This window comes from Protobothrops mucrosquamatus, unplaced genomic scaffold, assembly GCF_001527695.2.
Source record: "Protobothrops mucrosquamatus isolate PMUCROS unplaced genomic scaffold, P.Mucros_1.0 scaffold766, whole genome shotgun sequence".
NCBI lineage: Eukaryota > Metazoa > Chordata > Lepidosauria > Squamata > Viperidae > Protobothrops > Protobothrops mucrosquamatus.
This window is the reverse complement of record NW_015387034.1, coordinates 32,613-52,270: the sequence shown is the minus strand read 5'-3', so window position 1 is coordinate 52,270 and position 19,658 is coordinate 32,613. Positions and strand designations below refer to the sequence as shown.

Here is a 19,658-nt window from a genome sequence, read left to right as displayed (position 1 = left end):
TAATTTTTTTAAAAAGGTTTTATATATTTAAGTTAGATTGTGATATGCGTGTATGCTAGTTGTCTTTCATCTGAACTTGTGTATCTTGTTTGTCTTAAAAAGAACAGTTACAATTGTTTCACCATGCAAAAAATATTTTGATTATTATTTTCATATGCTTTATGGCTGAAAACAAAAAAGATGGTGCAAAGATTCAGTGCCAAATTCCCAGATGACATATAACATGAGCCAAACTGTGAAAAGTATGTCTATGTTTTGGTATATCTGTTTCATCAAAGTGTTGGCGGCATGGGGAGGGGGGAGAGAAAGAGCAAAGGATCCCAAATGTTAAGCAGGAAATTCTCTCTCTCTTTCTCAATAGTCTTACCATTCTGTAGAAGAAGTAGCAGTCAAGGGTGCAGCCAGCCCACTGAAATTGTGACCCGGGGTCAAAAGTCATGACAGGCATTATCTAAATTAGGGTAGGCAGATTGTCGCTTAAATCACACAGCCGAGGGTCTCTATGTAGACTAAAAAGTGAAATTTCTCTATATTTTTATGGCAGAGTTCCTTCTTTTAACTGGAACACAGTACAAATTGTAATATTTCTCCCAGTAGTCATAATGATATAAAATGACTACAATTTTACTACAGGTTTCCCCTTCCTTCCTTCCTTCCTTCCTTCCTTCCTTCCTTCCTTCCTTCCTTCCAATAAAATTTCCTAGTCAATTAAAGAAACACCAAACAATAACCAGGAACCTGCTAGATCTGTAAGTTAATGTACGTAACAATATTTTGCAAGATTTAAAGCTTTCTAAGCATGCCAAAGCGTACTGATCCATCCGTGTTAATGAGCAATAGCTGCAAATCTAAGCCTGGCAGAGCTGTAAATAACAACAGCAGAATGTTTTCGGGTTGTTTTTACCTTCTTGTGATTCTTGTAAACATTTCTGTGGGCAAATCCCTTTCCACAAAGCTTGCATTTATAGGGTTTATCTTCACTGTGTATTATTTTGTGTGCAGTCACTTGATCAAGTCGTTTGAAGGACTTATTGCAAACCTCGCAGGTGTAAGGGCGTTTTTCTGTAGAAAATGAGTGGGGGGACATTTAAGCTCTTGTTTATATTGGGCTAGAAGATGAAAGGCAGAAACATTCATCTCCTCAGAGATGTCTGCAATGAAGTCAACCCAATTAAGATTAAACCAATTAGAAAGACATCTTATGCTCTTTACGTTATACAGTTAAGTCGCTTCCCAAAATATAAGCCATGGCGCATCTTGAGAAATTGGCACGTTCTTTGCAACAATCACAGCAAAAACTAAACTCTGATTAATTAGCTTAAATCAAAAGAGAATGACTTCAAAGAGGCAAAGCTTGTTGCCAGACTAACAATGAGAAAGAGGGCATAATAATTTAAACATTTTAAAACTTAATTAGTAATACACATACGATAGCATATTCATTTCTATTAAAATTCAGTTGATATGTTTAAGTTTTCAGCTTTTAGTTGTTAGCTGAACTCTTACTGCTATCCCATTTTAATCCATAACCTCAATAAACATCTAAAAGTCTCTGAAATCCATTTTGCTTCTTTGTTTAAACCAGTCAACCAGAAGCTGTGAGATGAAGATAGCAGATAACAATAAAACTATTTTGCAACGCTGGAAATTGTTTTAGAAGAATTGGGGGTAAAGGAAACAGAACATAATTGAATTTCTACTGCCTATGGAAGATATGGTTTGGTTTAAGGAAAACAGAAGCATTTTGCCTTCTGTGCTCTGTGTTAGTCCACAAAAATAGCTATCATTAAAGGTTCATCTCTGCATCACTTGTATGCAATGATACTAGTAGGGTAATAATCAAATGATTAAAAACAGTTTAATAACATTTTAAGAAAAGTGATCACGTTGGCAAAAGTGTCCAAGCTGTAGTTGGGATAGAACTGCTTTCTAGGAGGTTATGCACAACCAATTAATGGTAAAGCATTGGAATTATATATGTAGCCTTAAACTCATAAAGCCATTAAAACCTGTCTCTGGATCTCAATCATTTTAGGCAGCTATCTGCTCAAAGTATACTCTTTCAAAAGAAGTGTGAAAATGTACTGTTTAGAAATACAAGGCATTCTTATCAAAAGAATCGCACCCCAAAAAGAAGTTATTTAGGCTATGTATTCCTTATATGATAGTTCTACTTTTCCAGCCTTCACATTACAGATGAATTTGATGACATTCAAGAATTATTAAATAGTGTGGCCAAAGAAATTCTGACAGTTATAGTGTATATGTTGTAGTGTATATCTGAAATCTGTTATGCCAGGAAAGGCTGTAACGGCACTATGATGTATTTGTTTATTAGCATTTAACACCATACAATTTTTTTAAAACACTAATGTAAAAACAATTTTAAATAATCTGAGGTATTTTATTTGACAGAGAAGTCTTTACCTGAGTGAGTTATCATATGACGTTTTAGCTGATTAGCTGAAATAAATTTCTTGTCACATTCTTGACACTCCACTATTTCATGAACCTGCAATATGAATATTTAATATTAATTTAGTACATTGCACATATATAACCTTCATCATTTATATTATAAATAGCCTGCTTTTCAAAATTATAAAAACAAATCCTAACGTAAACAACAAATAAATGCAATTTACAATAAATTAACTGGAAAACCTGATCAACTGGAAAAATGATGCAGAAAATAATTATTTTCTCCTTTCGCTGAATCTGAGGGGTATTACCTTTAACACCCTAATAATGAAATGATTATTAGTTTATGAGTTTCTATGCCTTGTGTGAACATCCTACCAAATTACCACTCAATATCCTGTCACAAAACTGAATGTGATCCTGATATCCTGAATCTTAACTGATTATTTAGAAGAAGCAAAACAGATAGACCTATAGTTCCCATGTATACTCTATTTACATATATAATACTGTAGAAATCGTGGTTTTACTTTTAGAGGAAGCTTAATTAAGTGGCTTTTTTTTTTTTTGCTATACCTGACTTTCTTCCCAACTTTAGTCTTGAAAATTAGTCCTGAATGAAGTAAGCTGCCTGAAATAATCAGACCCAAAAGAGGATCAGATGCCTCTTTCCTTATGCTTTTTCAATAAGATCACTTGTTTTCAACACGCAGTAAGCTTATATTTGTCACATCTGGTTTTGTCCTATCCAACTAATTTGATAAAAAACAAAGGGATTCCTTATCTTTATAAAGTCAAGAAGTGATCTTGAGTCCTGCTGTCCTCTTGAATATATCACCCTGCTACCTTTTTGGGATTTTTTTTTTCTATACTATACTACCAAGTATAAACCTGCTCAGCTTCAGTCAAGTGCTGCTGCCAACAGTTGATGCACATACTTAGTATACACACAAGCTTGATATATCCTCATGTATGAGACTTAACCAAAAAAACATTTTCTGATCTGGAAATAAAACAACAGAAAATAATATTTTAAAGGGAAAGAAAGGAGTAAATGAATCATAGAAATGTTATTTTTCAGACTCCTTTGTGGTGAATGTTGATATATAGTCCATAAACTTGCTAATAGTTTTTCCTTAATATTATAAGCCTCTAAAAAGATTATCTAATTCAAGCACTGTGATCTGATCTTTAAAGACAGTTCTAAATACTTGGCTAGACTTGGAGTTTATGATAGAATTAGCTTTGTACTTCAACATCTGTGAAACTTTTTTTGCTTCTTATTGTTATGAAACGTGGGCCAGTACTTTGCCTTGAAATAAAGTTGCTTAGATTTCATGAAGTACAAAGCTTTTTATGCAAGATTACATTCATGCCTATGGACACTCTGGACATAGCCTACAGTAAACTTCTATTTGCACTGGAAATAAACATATTTATTTATATAATACCGTGTTTTTCCGTGTATAAGACGCTATTTTTTCCTGCAAACACCCTGTTCAAAAATCAGGTGCGTCTTATACAAGTGCAATGTCTTATACATGAAAAAATAATGATAAACTCTGCAGTCCAGGGCATGCCTGTGTGGGTTCTTTACATGCCGCTGCCATGCCACCTGGTGCAGGTGTCAAGCCCCTGTGGGCTTGCCACTAATGGGAGGGGGAGGGGGCAAGATTGTTGGATGGCAGCCTCCAGAGGCAGCAGATGGGACCAGCAGCATGGATGGCAGCAACAGCCCTTTCCCTCCCTCGTACCTGTATTCTGGCCGGGGACCCTGTGGAATGCAGCTGCAAGGTTGTCCTGCTTGATAATAGCGGCCGGCTGAACTTCCGGATTTGCCGGCTCAGCTGTTCAGCGCTCCGCCGAACAGCTGATTGGCATGGAGAAACGACAGGGAGTTTAAAACCTGCCTTCGTTTCCCTTGCCTTGCTATCATGCCAGTTTGTTTACCAGGGTCGGAAGGCTGACTATGCATGCTCATCGTGCCGGATGCTGTTTAGGTGGGTGGGGATGGGGGCGTCTGTGAGGCCTCTATTTAGAGTGCTGGGAGGTGGTTGCTCCCAGCGCTGACTTTGTTTGCTGTAAGCCTGGAACTCGCATGCCAGAACATCTTATACAAGGGTGCGTCTTATACACGGAAAAACACAGTAATATAAATCTTATCCTGCTGGCGCTTATGCTTCACTCCTCACAAGTCTGTACTCCAAGGAATTGTCATTTTACATACATGTCATACGTGTTATAGGAAGAGCCTGTAATTCTGAGCTAGAACATGGGTTTACACATCTGAGATGACAGATCTAGTCTATGATATATCCAGTTTTAAAGTTCATGGATAGCAAAACTGACACAAGTGTGTGGATAACATCTAATGAAATGTCAGCCACAATAACAGATATTTTATCCTGCATGCTTTATGTCTCTCTATCATTGACAGTGCTGAAACAGTTACTTCTTTTTGTTAAGGTCTATAATTTCTCTTCTTCTTTCAAATATTGTTAATAGATAATTAAATACATAATTGAGCAAGGGCACAATGGCTTACTGTTAAAGACACTGAACCTAAGAGCTGGAAAGCTGGTGGCCTGGGTTCAAGACCCAAGTGCTGTGCAATGGGATGCCTGCCCCAACTCCTGCCCAACTAGAAGTTCAAAAGCATGCAAATGTGACTAGATAATTAGGTACCACTTCAGTAGGAAGGTAACAGCGTTCTGTGCGCCTCAGCGTATAGTCATACTGGCCACATGACCACAGAAATGCCTTCAGACAATGCTGGCTCCTTCAACTAAGAAATGGAGATACACACTGCCCCCTAGAGTCAGACACAACTGAATAGGGGAAACTTTACCTTTACTTTTGCTTTATGTTTCTCTATGATTGACAGGGGTGAAACAGATACTTCTTTTCTTTAAGTTCTATAATTTGGCTTCTTTCAAATCATTTTCATAGAAAATTAAATATAAATATTTTAGTGCAGGATAAATGCACTAAAGTGCATGACTAACAGTGCTGATAATATTTAGGAAAACAAATAGTGCAAGAGAGGCTTTTGTTAAAAGAAAAATCATTTGATTTAAGTGGCCATTAAATTATTCTCATGGGAATAAATGTGGAAAGGTTAAACGTGGAAAATGTGTATATAATAATGTATGAAAGAAGAAAAATGCAAATAAGAAATAATGGGGCAATAAGGATAAATACTCTAAAGAAGAATAAGGGGGAAAATGTAAATAAATAGAAGATTACTGTTACGAAGTTGATGTTAAAATATATATTGTGTATATATGTGTATTATGTTTTNAAAAAAATTATTCTCATGGATTTAGCATCTATTCATAATTTTAAGCATTCAGACTATACAGTAAAATATAATATATATCTAAGGCTAAATTGCTATCTCTAGGACAGGAAAGAAATACACAATAGTGTTTTGCTTTAACTTTGATTTAACATGGTAATGAAAATAAATACTTTGGTTTCAGACTACTGTGTTTGTCAGCTGGAAAAAAAAACCTGGACAATTTGTGTTTTAGCAGCTCTCAAGGGACTGATCTCTCTGGCCTCTACCCTAGAAAAGTTGAAACCTACTGGGGGTCAACTCTCATTCAACTGACCTTTCGATGCTCTTGAAGATTTGCTGCTGAAGAGCACCTCTTATTACATACTGAGCACATCAGCCTCTTCCTAGAGTTTCCTAAAACAGAAAGAAAAATACCACCGACAGATTTAATAAAGAAGTACAAAGGACAGGGCTAAATGTTTTCATTGCCTGCACCATTTTTCACAGGTCATTTAATGGGTACAAGAATTTTACACTCTTACTCCATCTCTAACATATTAAATTACAAGACAGACTCTGTAGGTATCCTCCAAAGATTTTGCCTATGAAATGTAGACCAAGAAGAGTTTCATTTCTCTGAACAAAGCAACCCAATATAGTATCTGTGTAGAACAAGAAATATTTCCATGAACACGAAAGTATGCTACATATAGTAATTACTGTTTTCAAGGAATATCATAAAATATTTGCATAAAGGAAAGAATAAACTGAAAGTTCAAAAGTTACTCTGATTTAGTCTTATGGGTTTCAGCATTAAGGCATGCTAATAAGACAGTTATTATTATTATTATTATTATTAATAATAATAATAATAATAATAATAATAATATTCAATTGTGTTCCAATTCTCAAAGTCTCTGTAGTTTTCTTGGAAAGTTTTCAGAACTGATTTGCCATTGCCTCCTTTCTTGGGCTGACAGAAAGTGACTGTCACCAGCTTTGTGCCTATGGCAGGACTAGAACTCACAATCTCCTGGTTCCTTAACTACTACACCAAACTGATTCTCAAAACAGCATTATAGCTATATAAAATATGAATCAGCATTGGCAGGATAAACATCAATATATTGTAACTAATTCCAGATAATATCAGACTCAGAAAGTGTGTTCAGCTGTATTATAAACATAGTTATAATCTCACTAACTAAACACACTGACAACTTGAAAATATTACAGGATAATCATTTCTTTAATAATCTAAATAATTTGTGTGGCATAAAGCAACTGGTATCACAGGTAAAGATGGTGAAAATGCTAAAACCAAGTGAGTTAGCATGAACAAAACATCTCTTCTCAAAGTGTTAAAGCAGCTGTGTCCTTTGAAAAGGTTATGTTGCCACTTCAGAGGGTGTCCCCAGCTGCCTTCATATCTCTGTATTCATCAACAGAAGCTTGGGTTCAATGGTGATCCCTGCAGAAATACTGTCTGTGGAGCTCCATGCATGCATATAAAATCCAGGCAAGTCTTCAAAGTAAAAACATTTGACTCTTCAAAGGTTGCAGCTACTTTAATGGTAGAGTGAAGGATGCATCCTTCCTATTAACATATGTTATGAAGTCCTTATGTACTTTAATTAGAATTTTCAGAGAACTATTACTAATTAAACGAAGAGTCATATTCTACATCTTGTGCAACCACTCATTTTCTTTGTGACAACCTTTTGCTGCTAGTTGAGGCATCCATGTAACTGGATGTGATTTTACAATACTTTTTGTGGAAGTTATTAAGCAAATACTTTGGTCATAAGTGGAAATCATTCAAATGGGTGTTTCTGTCAGAAACCAGCAAAAAAATGGTAGAAACGGGCAAATAATATTGCAAATTATGGTCATGTGACCATAGAACACTTTGACCAGTCATAAAGGTGACCAGTTGCCAAGAATCCAATGTATAGTCATATGACCATGGAGGGGTCATAGCGCGACCATTTACGACAGCCAGGGAGTGTTTTACAGACCATAAAGTACCTGTTCCATGGCTATCAGAAATATAAACAGTCTTTAAACAACTGATCGTAAGTTGAGGACTATCTGTAATTTTTTTCAAGGCTTAGTATATCCAATTCTTTAAGCTCTTTTCATACGTTCTAATCTTTCAATTGTCTTTATTATCCTTTTTTGGATCTCAGGTAATTTTGATGAACTATTCTTAAAATCTTTAAAATTTGGGGTAGGGTCTGACCAAAGTAGAACAAATGGAACTACTATAGCCAAAAAAAGTTTTTTTTTAAGAAACCTGTATGATAATAACGCCTTTAATGCATAATTTTAATTCAATCTAAAGTTGTATTTACCCTCTTTTAACAATATCACACTGCTGGCTCATAATCAGTTTGTAAGTAAATATCCTCATCTTATACTTGTGTATTTTATTTTTATTTTCCAAGTGGTTTTGTACTTATCTTTGTTTGTACTTAAATTTCATATTGTTATTTTTAATTGTTTCTCCTATCAAAATAATTTTGAATTTTAGTTCTATCTTCGGCAGATCTGTATCATTTGCAACCTAAGCTCTCCTTCCACCTCTTCATTCAAATGTTAATGAAAATACATAACTTTTGCACCCAACTTGGCTCACTCCAATTTAATGAACTATCAATGAGCAATCTGAGCGTAGTGCTCCAAGTTTAGTTTAATTTAGTTTAGATTAAGTTTAGTACAGTGTAGTATTAGTATAAGTATTAATATAGTATTAGTATAGTACAGTGCTATTATCAACTGCAATGAGTTTACAGATTTACAGTGAATTTACAGTGAATTTACAGATCAATCTTTTTTTTTAATTCACACTAGAATATTCCTAAGTATCAATATCAGACAATCAGTTTGTAGATTGTTCAATCTTCCCTTTACCTATTTTTGGAGATAGATGGGAAGAATATTTTCTCTCTTCTAGCTATTTGGCATTTATCAAATCCTCTAGTTCTTGAAGATTTCTCAAACATAAGAGATAAGGGACTGACCAGCCCAGTATTTCCCAAACACAGTATTGTGTGCCAACCTCATCAACTTTATATGGGGATTTCCACTCTGCTACCTAAGGAATTCTGGGAACTGAACTCCATCCAGTTAAAACTGCTGAGGCTGAGAAACCCTGTGCTATATCAACAGGTTCAGTATCCTTTCAGATAACGTGTATAGTTCTGAATATTTAGGTTCATTTGGACCATGTTTCTGTCAGCCTAAAATTGTAATCTTGCCTCTTCATTGTACCCCTCAACATTTGCTGATGGAACAGATTTTTTGTGTATGTGTTATAGAATACTAAATAAAGTAGGAGCTGAGTATCTACATTATTCAGCTTATCATGAACTTAACTGAAGAAGCTTCTTTTCACCACAATCTTTGCTTTCCTGAACAAATTCTAAACTTTCACTTTCTGGACATCAGTCTTTCAGTTCTAGACTTCATGGACATACTCTTTTTTGACATGATCTTCTTTTCATTTTCCATATATGTTTTCTTTTGTTTTCAGATCTTTCTTACTATGCTTTCTAAATAAGCATAGAGACTTCTCTTGTGGGATTCTGTATTTTTGCCCTTACTAAAATTGTTGCAATTTGTGATTTTAGTATCTATTTCTCTACAAACGTCCATCAAACTGAAGCTACTTTTCCCATTAACTTCTTATGCCATTTGTTAAATTTATTTTACTACATTTATATATTACCAGACTGAAAATAACAGGAGGTGACATTATTAACGAGTGGAGTACATCACCAAATTGGCCCAATCAGTTAAATATTGTGGAGAACAGCTGCTGGATATTTATGCCCTTCTGAGATGCAAAAATGCTATTGTGTCGAGTCAACCCTTTGAAGAAAAGACTCAGCCCCTCTGTTGGTTTTGAGGAAATTACTAAAAACTAAACTATTTCAGAGGGCATTCTCTTGATTTAATGCATTGCACCATTTCTATTTTTGTTATTTTATGTTAGGGTTTTAGGAAGATATTTTATGAGCTTTTAACTGTGTTATATTGTCTACCTATGAGCTGCTTGAGACAGGGTACATATTTAATAAATAACACCAGGGCCAAGTTTTTTATATCTAATTTTCTGAAGTCTGTGATACGTTTGACTATGCTTAGTTTTAGTCTCCATTAAAATGAGTAACTCCAGGATTACATAATTTGATACCCTCATATTCCTATTACCTCTGGTTACTCAACTAAGGATTTAATGAGTTATCTATTATTGCCAATCACTCTTCTAATCTTGCAAGAAGAAAGCTGTTGGAAAGACAGGCCAGGAGATCTTAAAAGGATGAAGCTTGGCAGCCTGTCACGTAAACATGATGGGGTAATTAAAGTATCCATCACTACTGCCTTATGCCTCTTTACAATATATGCAGTTTGCTTTTGGAAAATATCATTCACAACTCCTAGTAAGGGGGATGATATTAAACAGCAAGAACAATACTCATCATATTTATTCTTCTGTTATTTAATCCAAATATTATATATTGCCTTGTCAAGTTTATTCATATGGGTTTCTGAGCAGGAATCGATACTCTTAGTATACAGTGCAACTTTTTCATTCATTTATAGTTACTTCTGTTCATTTGAGGAAATGATAATCCTCAATTGCTATCTTCCAGCAATGAGAATCATCCCACAATGTCTTCATAATCCTACGAAATCTTATCTGACCTCAGGTTCATCTCATTTCTTTCCTATACTGTAGTATGCATACTACAGTATTTAATATTCTTTCTAACTTTTTATTTGGGTTGTTTAAAAAGCTTACTCCTTCTACAGGATTCAAGTCTTTGAATTTACAAATTCAACAGAGCTCAAGTTAAAATCCTTCTAATCAACCTTACCATGCTTTAGCCAAATGATTTTACAAATATTTTTGGCCATTTTACTAGTCCTTGTACAACATGTAAGATCATCAAGGAAGATGATGTTGATGGAAATATGTATGAACCATTACATAGGCAAAAGGGGCTAAAACATTTCTAAGTCCAGAACAATGACATATCATTGGAAAGCAGTTCAAACATGTCCCTAATTCATTAATGTATAAGAAGGAAGAGAAAGCACAGCAAAATCAGATTTGCAAGATTCTTTTTTAATAGTAATTTTATTAAAAATGACAGTGATAAAAATACAAACTAAAAAAAAAGAAAAAAAATAGGTACAGAAACATAAAGAGAAACACTTCCCCCTTCATCGTAATATACACAATTTTAGTAACTTATCACATTTTCTTAAAATACAACAAGCAAAAAGAAGTATGTGAACCCAATGTCCTTTTGAAGGTGCCAACTATAATTTGAGTCAGATGGCTATTCTCTCATCTTCACTGCTCTAAACCCCTCAGAGACTGTCTTGTGGCCTCCTTACAAATTGCAACTGTCTGGAACACTTGTAGGCAATCTCATGTCCTCTCCTTTTCCAGAGAGGAATTATGAGTAGCCAGTTCTTCATTCTGCCGTTGTCTAAAGGTGGAGTCATCTTCAGTTTTATCATTTTTTGCCTGGAAGACTTACAAGATTCTGGTATTACATCCAATCTCCATAAAAGCAATGTTATCCTTCTTGTGGAATTGATTCCTTGATCTGTTCTATTTAGTAGGACTGACATATTTTGCACCAGCAGACTATCATTTAGATACCTCCAATCTAACAAATTTCTCAATTTTCCAGAGTCCGGAAAAAATAGTAAAGGTTTGAAAAATATTATAAGATCACAACATTTGCATATTTTTTTATCTAGAAAATGGGAGGCAACTCTCCACTACACCAACAAGCAGTTAACAGGATTGGGAAACTCCATTTTAACAAAATTAACAGATATATAAAATATAAATAAATGTAATTGTCAAGATTGCTGTACCCAAAATGATTTGTTTTCCCTTTCAAAAAAACTGCTTACAAAGGCTCCAAGAATCTAGTTTTCTTGGTTGTATTTGTTGACAGAGTTATGGTCCCTGAAACCAAATATCTCAAAATATCAACACCTTTTGTGTAGCTAGTTACCGACTTCCAATATTACTTCCATTTCTGGTCCTCTTCTTTTGATTGTAGGAACAGATAACACTACCATCTTAGCCCCCATGGTGCTATACACAGGAAAGGACATTTGTCATTGGACTTGATAAATTATGGACATTCTTCTTTCATGTTCTTGATCCTTGCTTTCACAGATAGCACATTTCGCATGCAGTTTTTAATTCAAACTAACATGATTTATCTGTCTTCTGCATCCTTTAATCTTCTGCATCCTTCAATCATGCTGTCTCGTCCTTCTCCCAAGTACACAAAGCCTATTTCACCCATGTAATCAGCTTCTAGCTGTTACTTTATTCATTGGGCTTGCTCCGGTATTTCTGTGTCTTCTTGTGTGTGGATAAATGGTTTCACTGTCCGTTTTGTTGCAGAATCCTTTGTTTAGGTTGATGGACATTTATCCTTTCTCATGAACTGAAATATTGTCACTTGTTGCTCCTATCCTTAAAGTTTGTTCAAGGACCGTTACACATTTACATATTTTCTACATTATTTGGTAGCAAGAACACAAATGTGCCTATTACAGGCAAACTTCTGCTAACTCTCCCTGTCTATTCATTCCATGAGCTTTTTCCCTGAAGCCAGGCTGCCTTACACTCCTTATAATTTCCATTTATTCAGCAGGAGGTTATCACCCAATCTTTTCTAAAGCATTATAAGAAGAACTCAGCATCTGTATGTTTTTGCTACTTTAATCAGCCTAATGAATGCAGTTTCATGTTGCAAGCTTTCCTCTTTTGAGGTATGCATACAATATTGCAATATGTTTAGAAAAGAAGTACAGTAGGTCTTGCACTGTGACCTTACGCTCACAAATGAAACATATGAATTGGGGAAAATACCCCCATCTGAAACTTACACATGACTAATTGATAAAGGCATGGTATATGTTTTTGCCAGGTTCTTTAAAAACAATTTCAAAATGTGAATATAAACACTAAAATCAACTGATTTGTATATTCAGTAATCAATTAGCTGTATACTTTTGGAGTGTAAAAACAACACATAGTAATCATAAACAGACCCATATTAAAGTGGGGAAGGTGAGCAAGCACACACCTATTATTCTGAGCAGAAACCTTGCCACAGGTTTATCTTCTCAGAAACAGATCTTGGGAAATTGCCCTCCATTTTTCATTCTCTAGACCATACTGTTCATTTGGCAACATGTAGAAGGATGAACAGGCCTTGATATAAATGCTGGTGAGTCTGCGATGCTGCTTCAGTATCAGCAACTGCTCAACCATCACAAGTGCACCCTTGAAGATGATGTTGATAATGATAATGGACTCTCATGGCTTCTTACAAAAACTAGCATGAATTTGAACCTTGAATTGTAGCTCTCACAATTGTAAAAAAAATCCACAATTTTTCCTTAACTATATATTAATACATTCTAAAACTGATGAAATAATGACAATTCTAATATGTTATTTACCAGTGTGAACATTTTCCTTGTGCTTTTTCAAGGCATCCTTACTCTTGAACCTCTTCCCACAGCTTTCAGCCTTGCATACGAACCTAGCATCACCTCGGCAGGCTTCTTTGTGTTGTTCAAAACTGATGTCAGATGATTGAAGAAGAGAAAAATAAGGCATCAAAAAATCTACTCCTTGAAATGTAATCTTGACAGGTATTTGAATGCACATGCTGGGCAGCAGACCTGTAGTCCACTTCATGCATAACTTACTGCATGTTGGGACAAAAGCATTTTCCATCTCACATAATTAAGTGTTCACAAGGCAACTACAAAATCTTAAAGCAAGCAAACATGCAAAGAGTCAGCAGCAAGATGAGAGTAGTCCAGTAATTAAGACAGGGAACCTCAATTCTGAGCTGAAGGATATGTTGCAAACAGAACACTGAAAACTTCTTGAATAATTTCCTGGATTCACATTTTCTGTGCACTGAAGGACACTGTTAGGAAAGAGAAGAGAAATGTCAAGTCAAACATGTCAATCTTCAACTGTTTTTGCAATCTGGCTGATTTTGCTCCTATATAAAGAAACATATCTATTCTGCAGTTTACTTATACAAAAATGCTTACAGTATTTATATATATATAAAACTGAGTCACTGACATGGGTGACCTGATTCATAACCATCACGGTTTACAACCATGATGATAAGGCCCCATTACCATCCTAACTTGAGGACCACCTGTCATATATTCGAAAATGGATATGGTCTTGATTTATTTGTTTACTTATGCAAAATACAACTGGTTTTTCATAATTAACAGCAAATCCAGATACCAAGTTTAAAATAATGTATTAATAATTTTTTAAAAAGTAGTTCAATTAAAAGAAAGTAGTTCGAGTAAAAACTGTTAAAAATACAATGCTAAAACTATAAATACTTTAGCTTCTATGATATACAAAAACTTGTATTTTATAAAGATACATCTCAGACTGTAAATAAAAGGATATTTCCCCCCAAAAGTAAGGGATCCTGCTGTACGACTTGCATAAATTCCTGGAATTAATGTAAAACACTTATGTTAGATTACTTATTTAATACTTTTTTAAAAAACTAAAAAAAATAATATATTCTCAAGCCCAACTTTTAAAATAACTTGAATGCTTGCAAAATGTCACTATCAATTCAAAGCATACTGAAGATGTCCCCCTGAATGGAGATGAAACATCTGCAGCCAAATCGCCAACCTCAGAGATCAAACCGACAGCCCAATGTCACTATCAATTTTTTATGCTTATTGTTTATAATATATACACTGGTGGATTTCACTTATGAAAATATCTTGCTCATTCTGTTTATGGCTGTGCGCATTTAACATCACAGCATCCATAATAATGGATAATATTACATTGGCTTTGATACAGAAGCCATAAGCTTACAATGAAGCGATGGTGATTAAGCTTGTTACATGCCTTCATGATGTTCTGTGTATCCATAGTTTTTGTCCCATTCACATTACATGTTTATACAGGTGCATGAAAACACCTAGTAAAGTAAAAAACTAAATTTGCTCTAGTCTGTAAACCATTCACTGGCAAAAATATTTCTGTATTGTCTTATTGACTTTATGGTTTCAAATGCCACAGACTTACTGCCTCTGTAAAGCTTGCTTTACTGGGAATTTCTTTCCACAATTCCTGCATTTGAATTCTTTTTCTTCACTGGGTTTTTGATGCAGTGTCTGAAGATGTTCAGCTAATATTTCCTGGCTTGCAAAACTAGATTCACAGCTTGGACAAGCATGGTCCTCTTTACAGGTAGAACAATCTACATGGTAGAGAAAAGACAGAAATTCCAGAAAGAAAATATTTCTTTGTGAAAACATTGCAGTAGGTTCTGTTCTAAGAGAAAGCTGGCTATCTTTTATCATGCAGAGATCAACACAGTGCCAGAGGCAAGACTGCAAAACAAATGTGAAAACAAGATAAAGCTAAATGACATTAAATTCAACTTAATATGATTGCTTCCTATATCTTTCATAATTTCCCATTATGTTTATTAAGAATTACAACTGGATGACAATATTGTGTATGCAAATAGCTTAAGGTTCTAGAAGTATCATTTTTGGATGGAGGAAGATAATATTTATAATAACCTTTTTTTTACAGAAACATGTACATTCATATCCATTATATGCTATGCAAAGAGCAATAAAGAAGAAACATTTATCAAAAGTAAAGTCACATTAAGAACAAAAGAACAAAAACGGAGTAAGCAGAGTTTGTATAAGCCCTATACACTATACCTTTCTACATATTTCTGACTTTACAAATCATTCTTGATCCCAACATATTCATATATCAATTCATATATTAAGGTTTGTTCTTTAAACTTCTGAACTCTTTCTTTTTTAGATTGCATCAACTCCATTCTAACACAATTCTCTTGCTCTTCCCTTTTCTTTTGACCCATTCACTCTTCCCTGAAATTCTGCTTTCTGATTTCAATCTTGCTCATTTTGCCTGCAGCCGAATTGGTTCAACATACATCTTTTGTACTGGTCACTCATTTTTGCATTCAGTTCACATTCATTCAGTACCCATTCATTCTTCTTCTTATCAAGATATATTTTTAAACATAAATGGATTTTTTAAATTATTCATCCATACCTTTTTCATTAGTTTGTTGCAAATCCTTATGAGTGCCGTTACTGTTGTTGTTGCTATCCTCTTCTTCCTGGTTAATAATGGTTTCCTCTTCATCATCTTCCTCCACTTCTTCCATATCACTATCAAGGTAACCAATCAAAAGTTCGGTATCTGTTTCAATATCTTCAACAGCTAGATAGAAAATGTTTTCTCCTTCCTGTTAGAAAAAAAATTATTTTAGAAATTCATTATTATTAAATCCATTTCTAAAACAAACTTTTTTGAATCACCAAGAAACAATTAAAACATTGAAATTATTACAACTTTTATTTTTGCCTTTGTCTTATAATTATTTTACAGGATTAAATATAAACCAACATAGTAATATAACTTTAGAAAACAATCATATTACATTAAGCAAAAAAAAAAAAGCAAGACAAAACTAAAGGTGGCTGAATGCTAAAAAATCATAATAGCAATTCAATAAACATCCAATGATAAATGCAATTTGTTTATGGGTAAACACAGTAGCAAACTTTGATTTTGGGGGAGCAAACTGTATGACAGAATGAATAACCGAATAACATAATTGGAAGGGACCTTGGAGATCTGCTAGTCTAACCCACTGCTCAAGCAGGAAACCCTATACCATTTCAGGCAAATGATTGTCTGAATGATAATTTCCCCTGGAAGTTAATTTCTGGAAATGGGCGATTCTCAGAATCTGAGAGCATCCTGACCTATTTAATTCCTCATTCTATCACTTTGAACACACTTAGGTCCAGAGGCCCAGGCACATAAGCAGGTCTTCAAGACCTTTTGAAAGGCAACTGCGTCAAGGCCATTCTAATCTTAGTAGGGAGGATGTTCCAGAGGGCAGGTCTATGGCAGACAGTGCACATCTCTTTCTCCCTGCCAACTGATGGGACCTGAATTATGTCTATTCTGCTAACTGGATTGGATGGATAAAAAGAGAAGGGAAAGGAAGAAAACAGTCCCTCAGGGATTTAAAGGTGACAACCAGCACCTTGAATTGCACCCAGAAACACATTGGCAACCATGAAGCAATGATGTTACATGTACCAAATAGTCACCATCATTTACAACACATGCAGCAGCACTCGGTATCAGATGAAGCTTCCAAATGCTCTTCAAGGACAGCCCCATGTAGAGCATGTTGCAGTAGTCCAAACAAGATGTCTGAGAGCATGAATGACAGTGAGAAGAGGAATGGGCACAACTGGCCTACAACCAAAAGTGTGTAAAGGCCCTTTAAGTCACAGCTACCATCTGTTATTTTCTTTCCAGGGGGTAACACAGTAGATTTAGTAGGTTTAAAAGGAGTGCTTTGCAGTCTCTCACAGAAGAATACACATGGAAATAGCCAGAAGAAAAATCCTACATAGTCACTTAATCCTTTCAAATTGTTGAACTGCATTTAACTATTCCAAAATGGGATGCTTTTTTTACACTTTTCTGAATTGCAAAACACTTCTTTTGAATACCTCATACCATCTATTGGGTCTTTTGTTAATTTAAGATCTGATATTAAAGACATCTCCTGAAACTTGTCTTATATTTCCCAGAGATGGTACAAGGATTATTGTCTTGGATAGGGGGTTGGACTAAAACACCTCCAAGGTTCCTTCCAGTCTTATGATTCTATGATATGCAAATATATAAAAGCTACATTAACAAAAAGTATTTGTGCTTTGTGATCTTTGTGTCTCTTCTCCAATCCAATTACCCTCTGCTCTTTAGGCTGAGAGATAAACCAGTTATACCAGATTTATTATATTGTTAATTGATTTTCAGATACTAATCTTCCATGGTTACGTTTGTTAAGTATTTTGTAAGTATGACTTTAAAACACTCCATCGCATCACAGTAAATATCTCTTTTTCCATTAACCTTTGCCTTTTCACTATTCCAATTTGCAGAGCTTATCCAGACAACCAATATATTGGGTGGTCAATGATCAATGCTTAAATATAAAGAGTTGACCATGATTTTGTTTATAAAGAGGGTTGAGATGCTTAGGACCATTCTTAATACAGGAGTTGTCAGCATGCATCGTTTTTTGAAAGCAGAAAAGAAACTGGAATATAGGTTATTCAAAATATAGCATGTTAGAAAGCTCAATAAAGCAAACAAAAATCACAGTTTTTTTAAAAAAGTACTATGGTTCATTGACCAATAGTTTTAGGATAAAAGATTGAATGTTTAATGTTGCAGTAGTATTGCGGACAACTGACAACACTGGACAATAATTATTGACAAAATCAGTGGATTAGAGAAATGCTGTGGATATAATTTATTTGTACTTCATTAAGGCATTTGATAACATAGATCACAACCTACTACTTGATATGATAGAAAAATGTGAGCTATACAGCATCAAAAGTCATCAAGTACATGAGTTTTATTATAGAAAGAGATTTCAATTTAAAACATTTCAATTTAAAACATACTGCCTATATAAACTCTACATAAATGACTTTGAACCTGAAAAAAATTAGAATTCCTTATGTGGCCTCTATGGCCACTTTCACTGCTGCCCACCATCCCCTAACATCCACTCTATTTTTTCCAATCTAAAAAAGGAATTATAGTTTTAANGAAAAGGTGGCGGAACTCAAACCTGGCCACGCCCTCATCAAACCCTAGGACCGCCCCTTTAGAGAACAGGAATGCAAGTAAAATTTGGGAGGGGCTATTTCCGGTGTGGGAGGGGCTATTTCCGGTGCGGCCGGCCCGGAAAAAGGTGCCGGAACGCGGTTCCGCCGCGTTCCGGCTGAAAAAAAGCCCTGGTTTTAACTAATATTATAAAGAAAGTTGTTAGTTATTCTTAGAAAAGTACAGCAAAAATATTGTTTCAAATTTACTCAACTGCCCAAAAAAGGTAAGGTAAGTTGGAGGAGTTGTTTGATAAATTATTGTTTTGTGAGTGAACACTCTGTATAATTATCATTTTGTAAATATGTAAATTGCAGCCAGGACAGCCATCTTCATGAACTCATGACATGTTCTCAAATTTAAATTTGCTCCGCAACCAACATACTTTAAACATTACAAAAACATTTTAGAATAAAATCTCCCTCACTCCTAATACAGTATTATTGACCTCTGTTTGTAAAATAATTTCCCAAATTATTTATTTTGAGGTCTTATATCTCTGTTCCAGTGGCTCTGTTTATACCTGGAATGACAGAATAGCATTTACAATAACAAAAAGACACCAAAAGGAAATCACAGTGAGAGATGCAAGGAATGTCTCCTATATTGGTTCTGGAAGTAAGAGGAGCACAAATTAAAATCTGTTTAGCATATAATATCCTGCATATTGAATATTTGTGACATGTACTTACTCAAAAATAAAAAATATTGTCCTATCATGGCTTCTGATTTTTTTCCCCTGCAAGGATTCTTTGTTCAGGAACCTTAAGAGGACATACTGTATAATATTTCTGTACTTACTTAATTCCTATTTGCTTATATAAAACCTAATTCTATGTTGCTGGGACAGAAACTTATAACACAAGGATGTTACTAGATTCCAATTCTCAAAAACTCTGGTCCCTAAAAATATTCAGTTCTAAGCACTGTTATTCTCAAGTAGCATTCAGGAATCATCAGGAATGATATGAGCTAATGGTATACAGATACCATTAGTTGCTTACCTCTTTGCTAAGCTTATGGCCGCCATCCTACAGTCACTTATTAGACAATAAGCTATACCATATAATGAGTAGACATGGAAGACTGAACTGGAAATTTAATAAGAATTGGATACATTTACCTGGATAGCTGCCAGAT

At 34.8% G+C, this 19,658-nt stretch overlaps 1 protein-coding gene across 1 annotated transcript in view; it reads right to left on the bottom strand.

Annotated features, from left to right (window-relative positions):
- Positions 1-19,658, bottom strand: part of PRDM5 (PR/SET domain 5) — a 62,898-nt gene that overhangs the window by 29,229 nt on the left and 14,011 nt on the right. The window contains exons 4-10 of the mRNA XM_029284616.1: positions 15,864-16,059; positions 14,847-15,021; positions 13,600-13,692; positions 13,214-13,335; positions 6,036-6,115; positions 2,428-2,512; positions 905-1,062 (exon numbers count right to left, since the gene is read on the bottom strand). Coding sequence (XP_029140449.1) covers positions 905-1,062; positions 2,428-2,512; positions 6,036-6,115; positions 13,214-13,335; positions 13,600-13,692; positions 14,847-15,021; positions 15,864-16,059 — 909 coding nt within the window. The remainder of the gene's footprint in view (positions 1-904; positions 1,063-2,427; positions 2,513-6,035; positions 6,116-13,213; positions 13,336-13,599; positions 13,693-14,846; positions 15,022-15,863; positions 16,060-19,658) is intronic.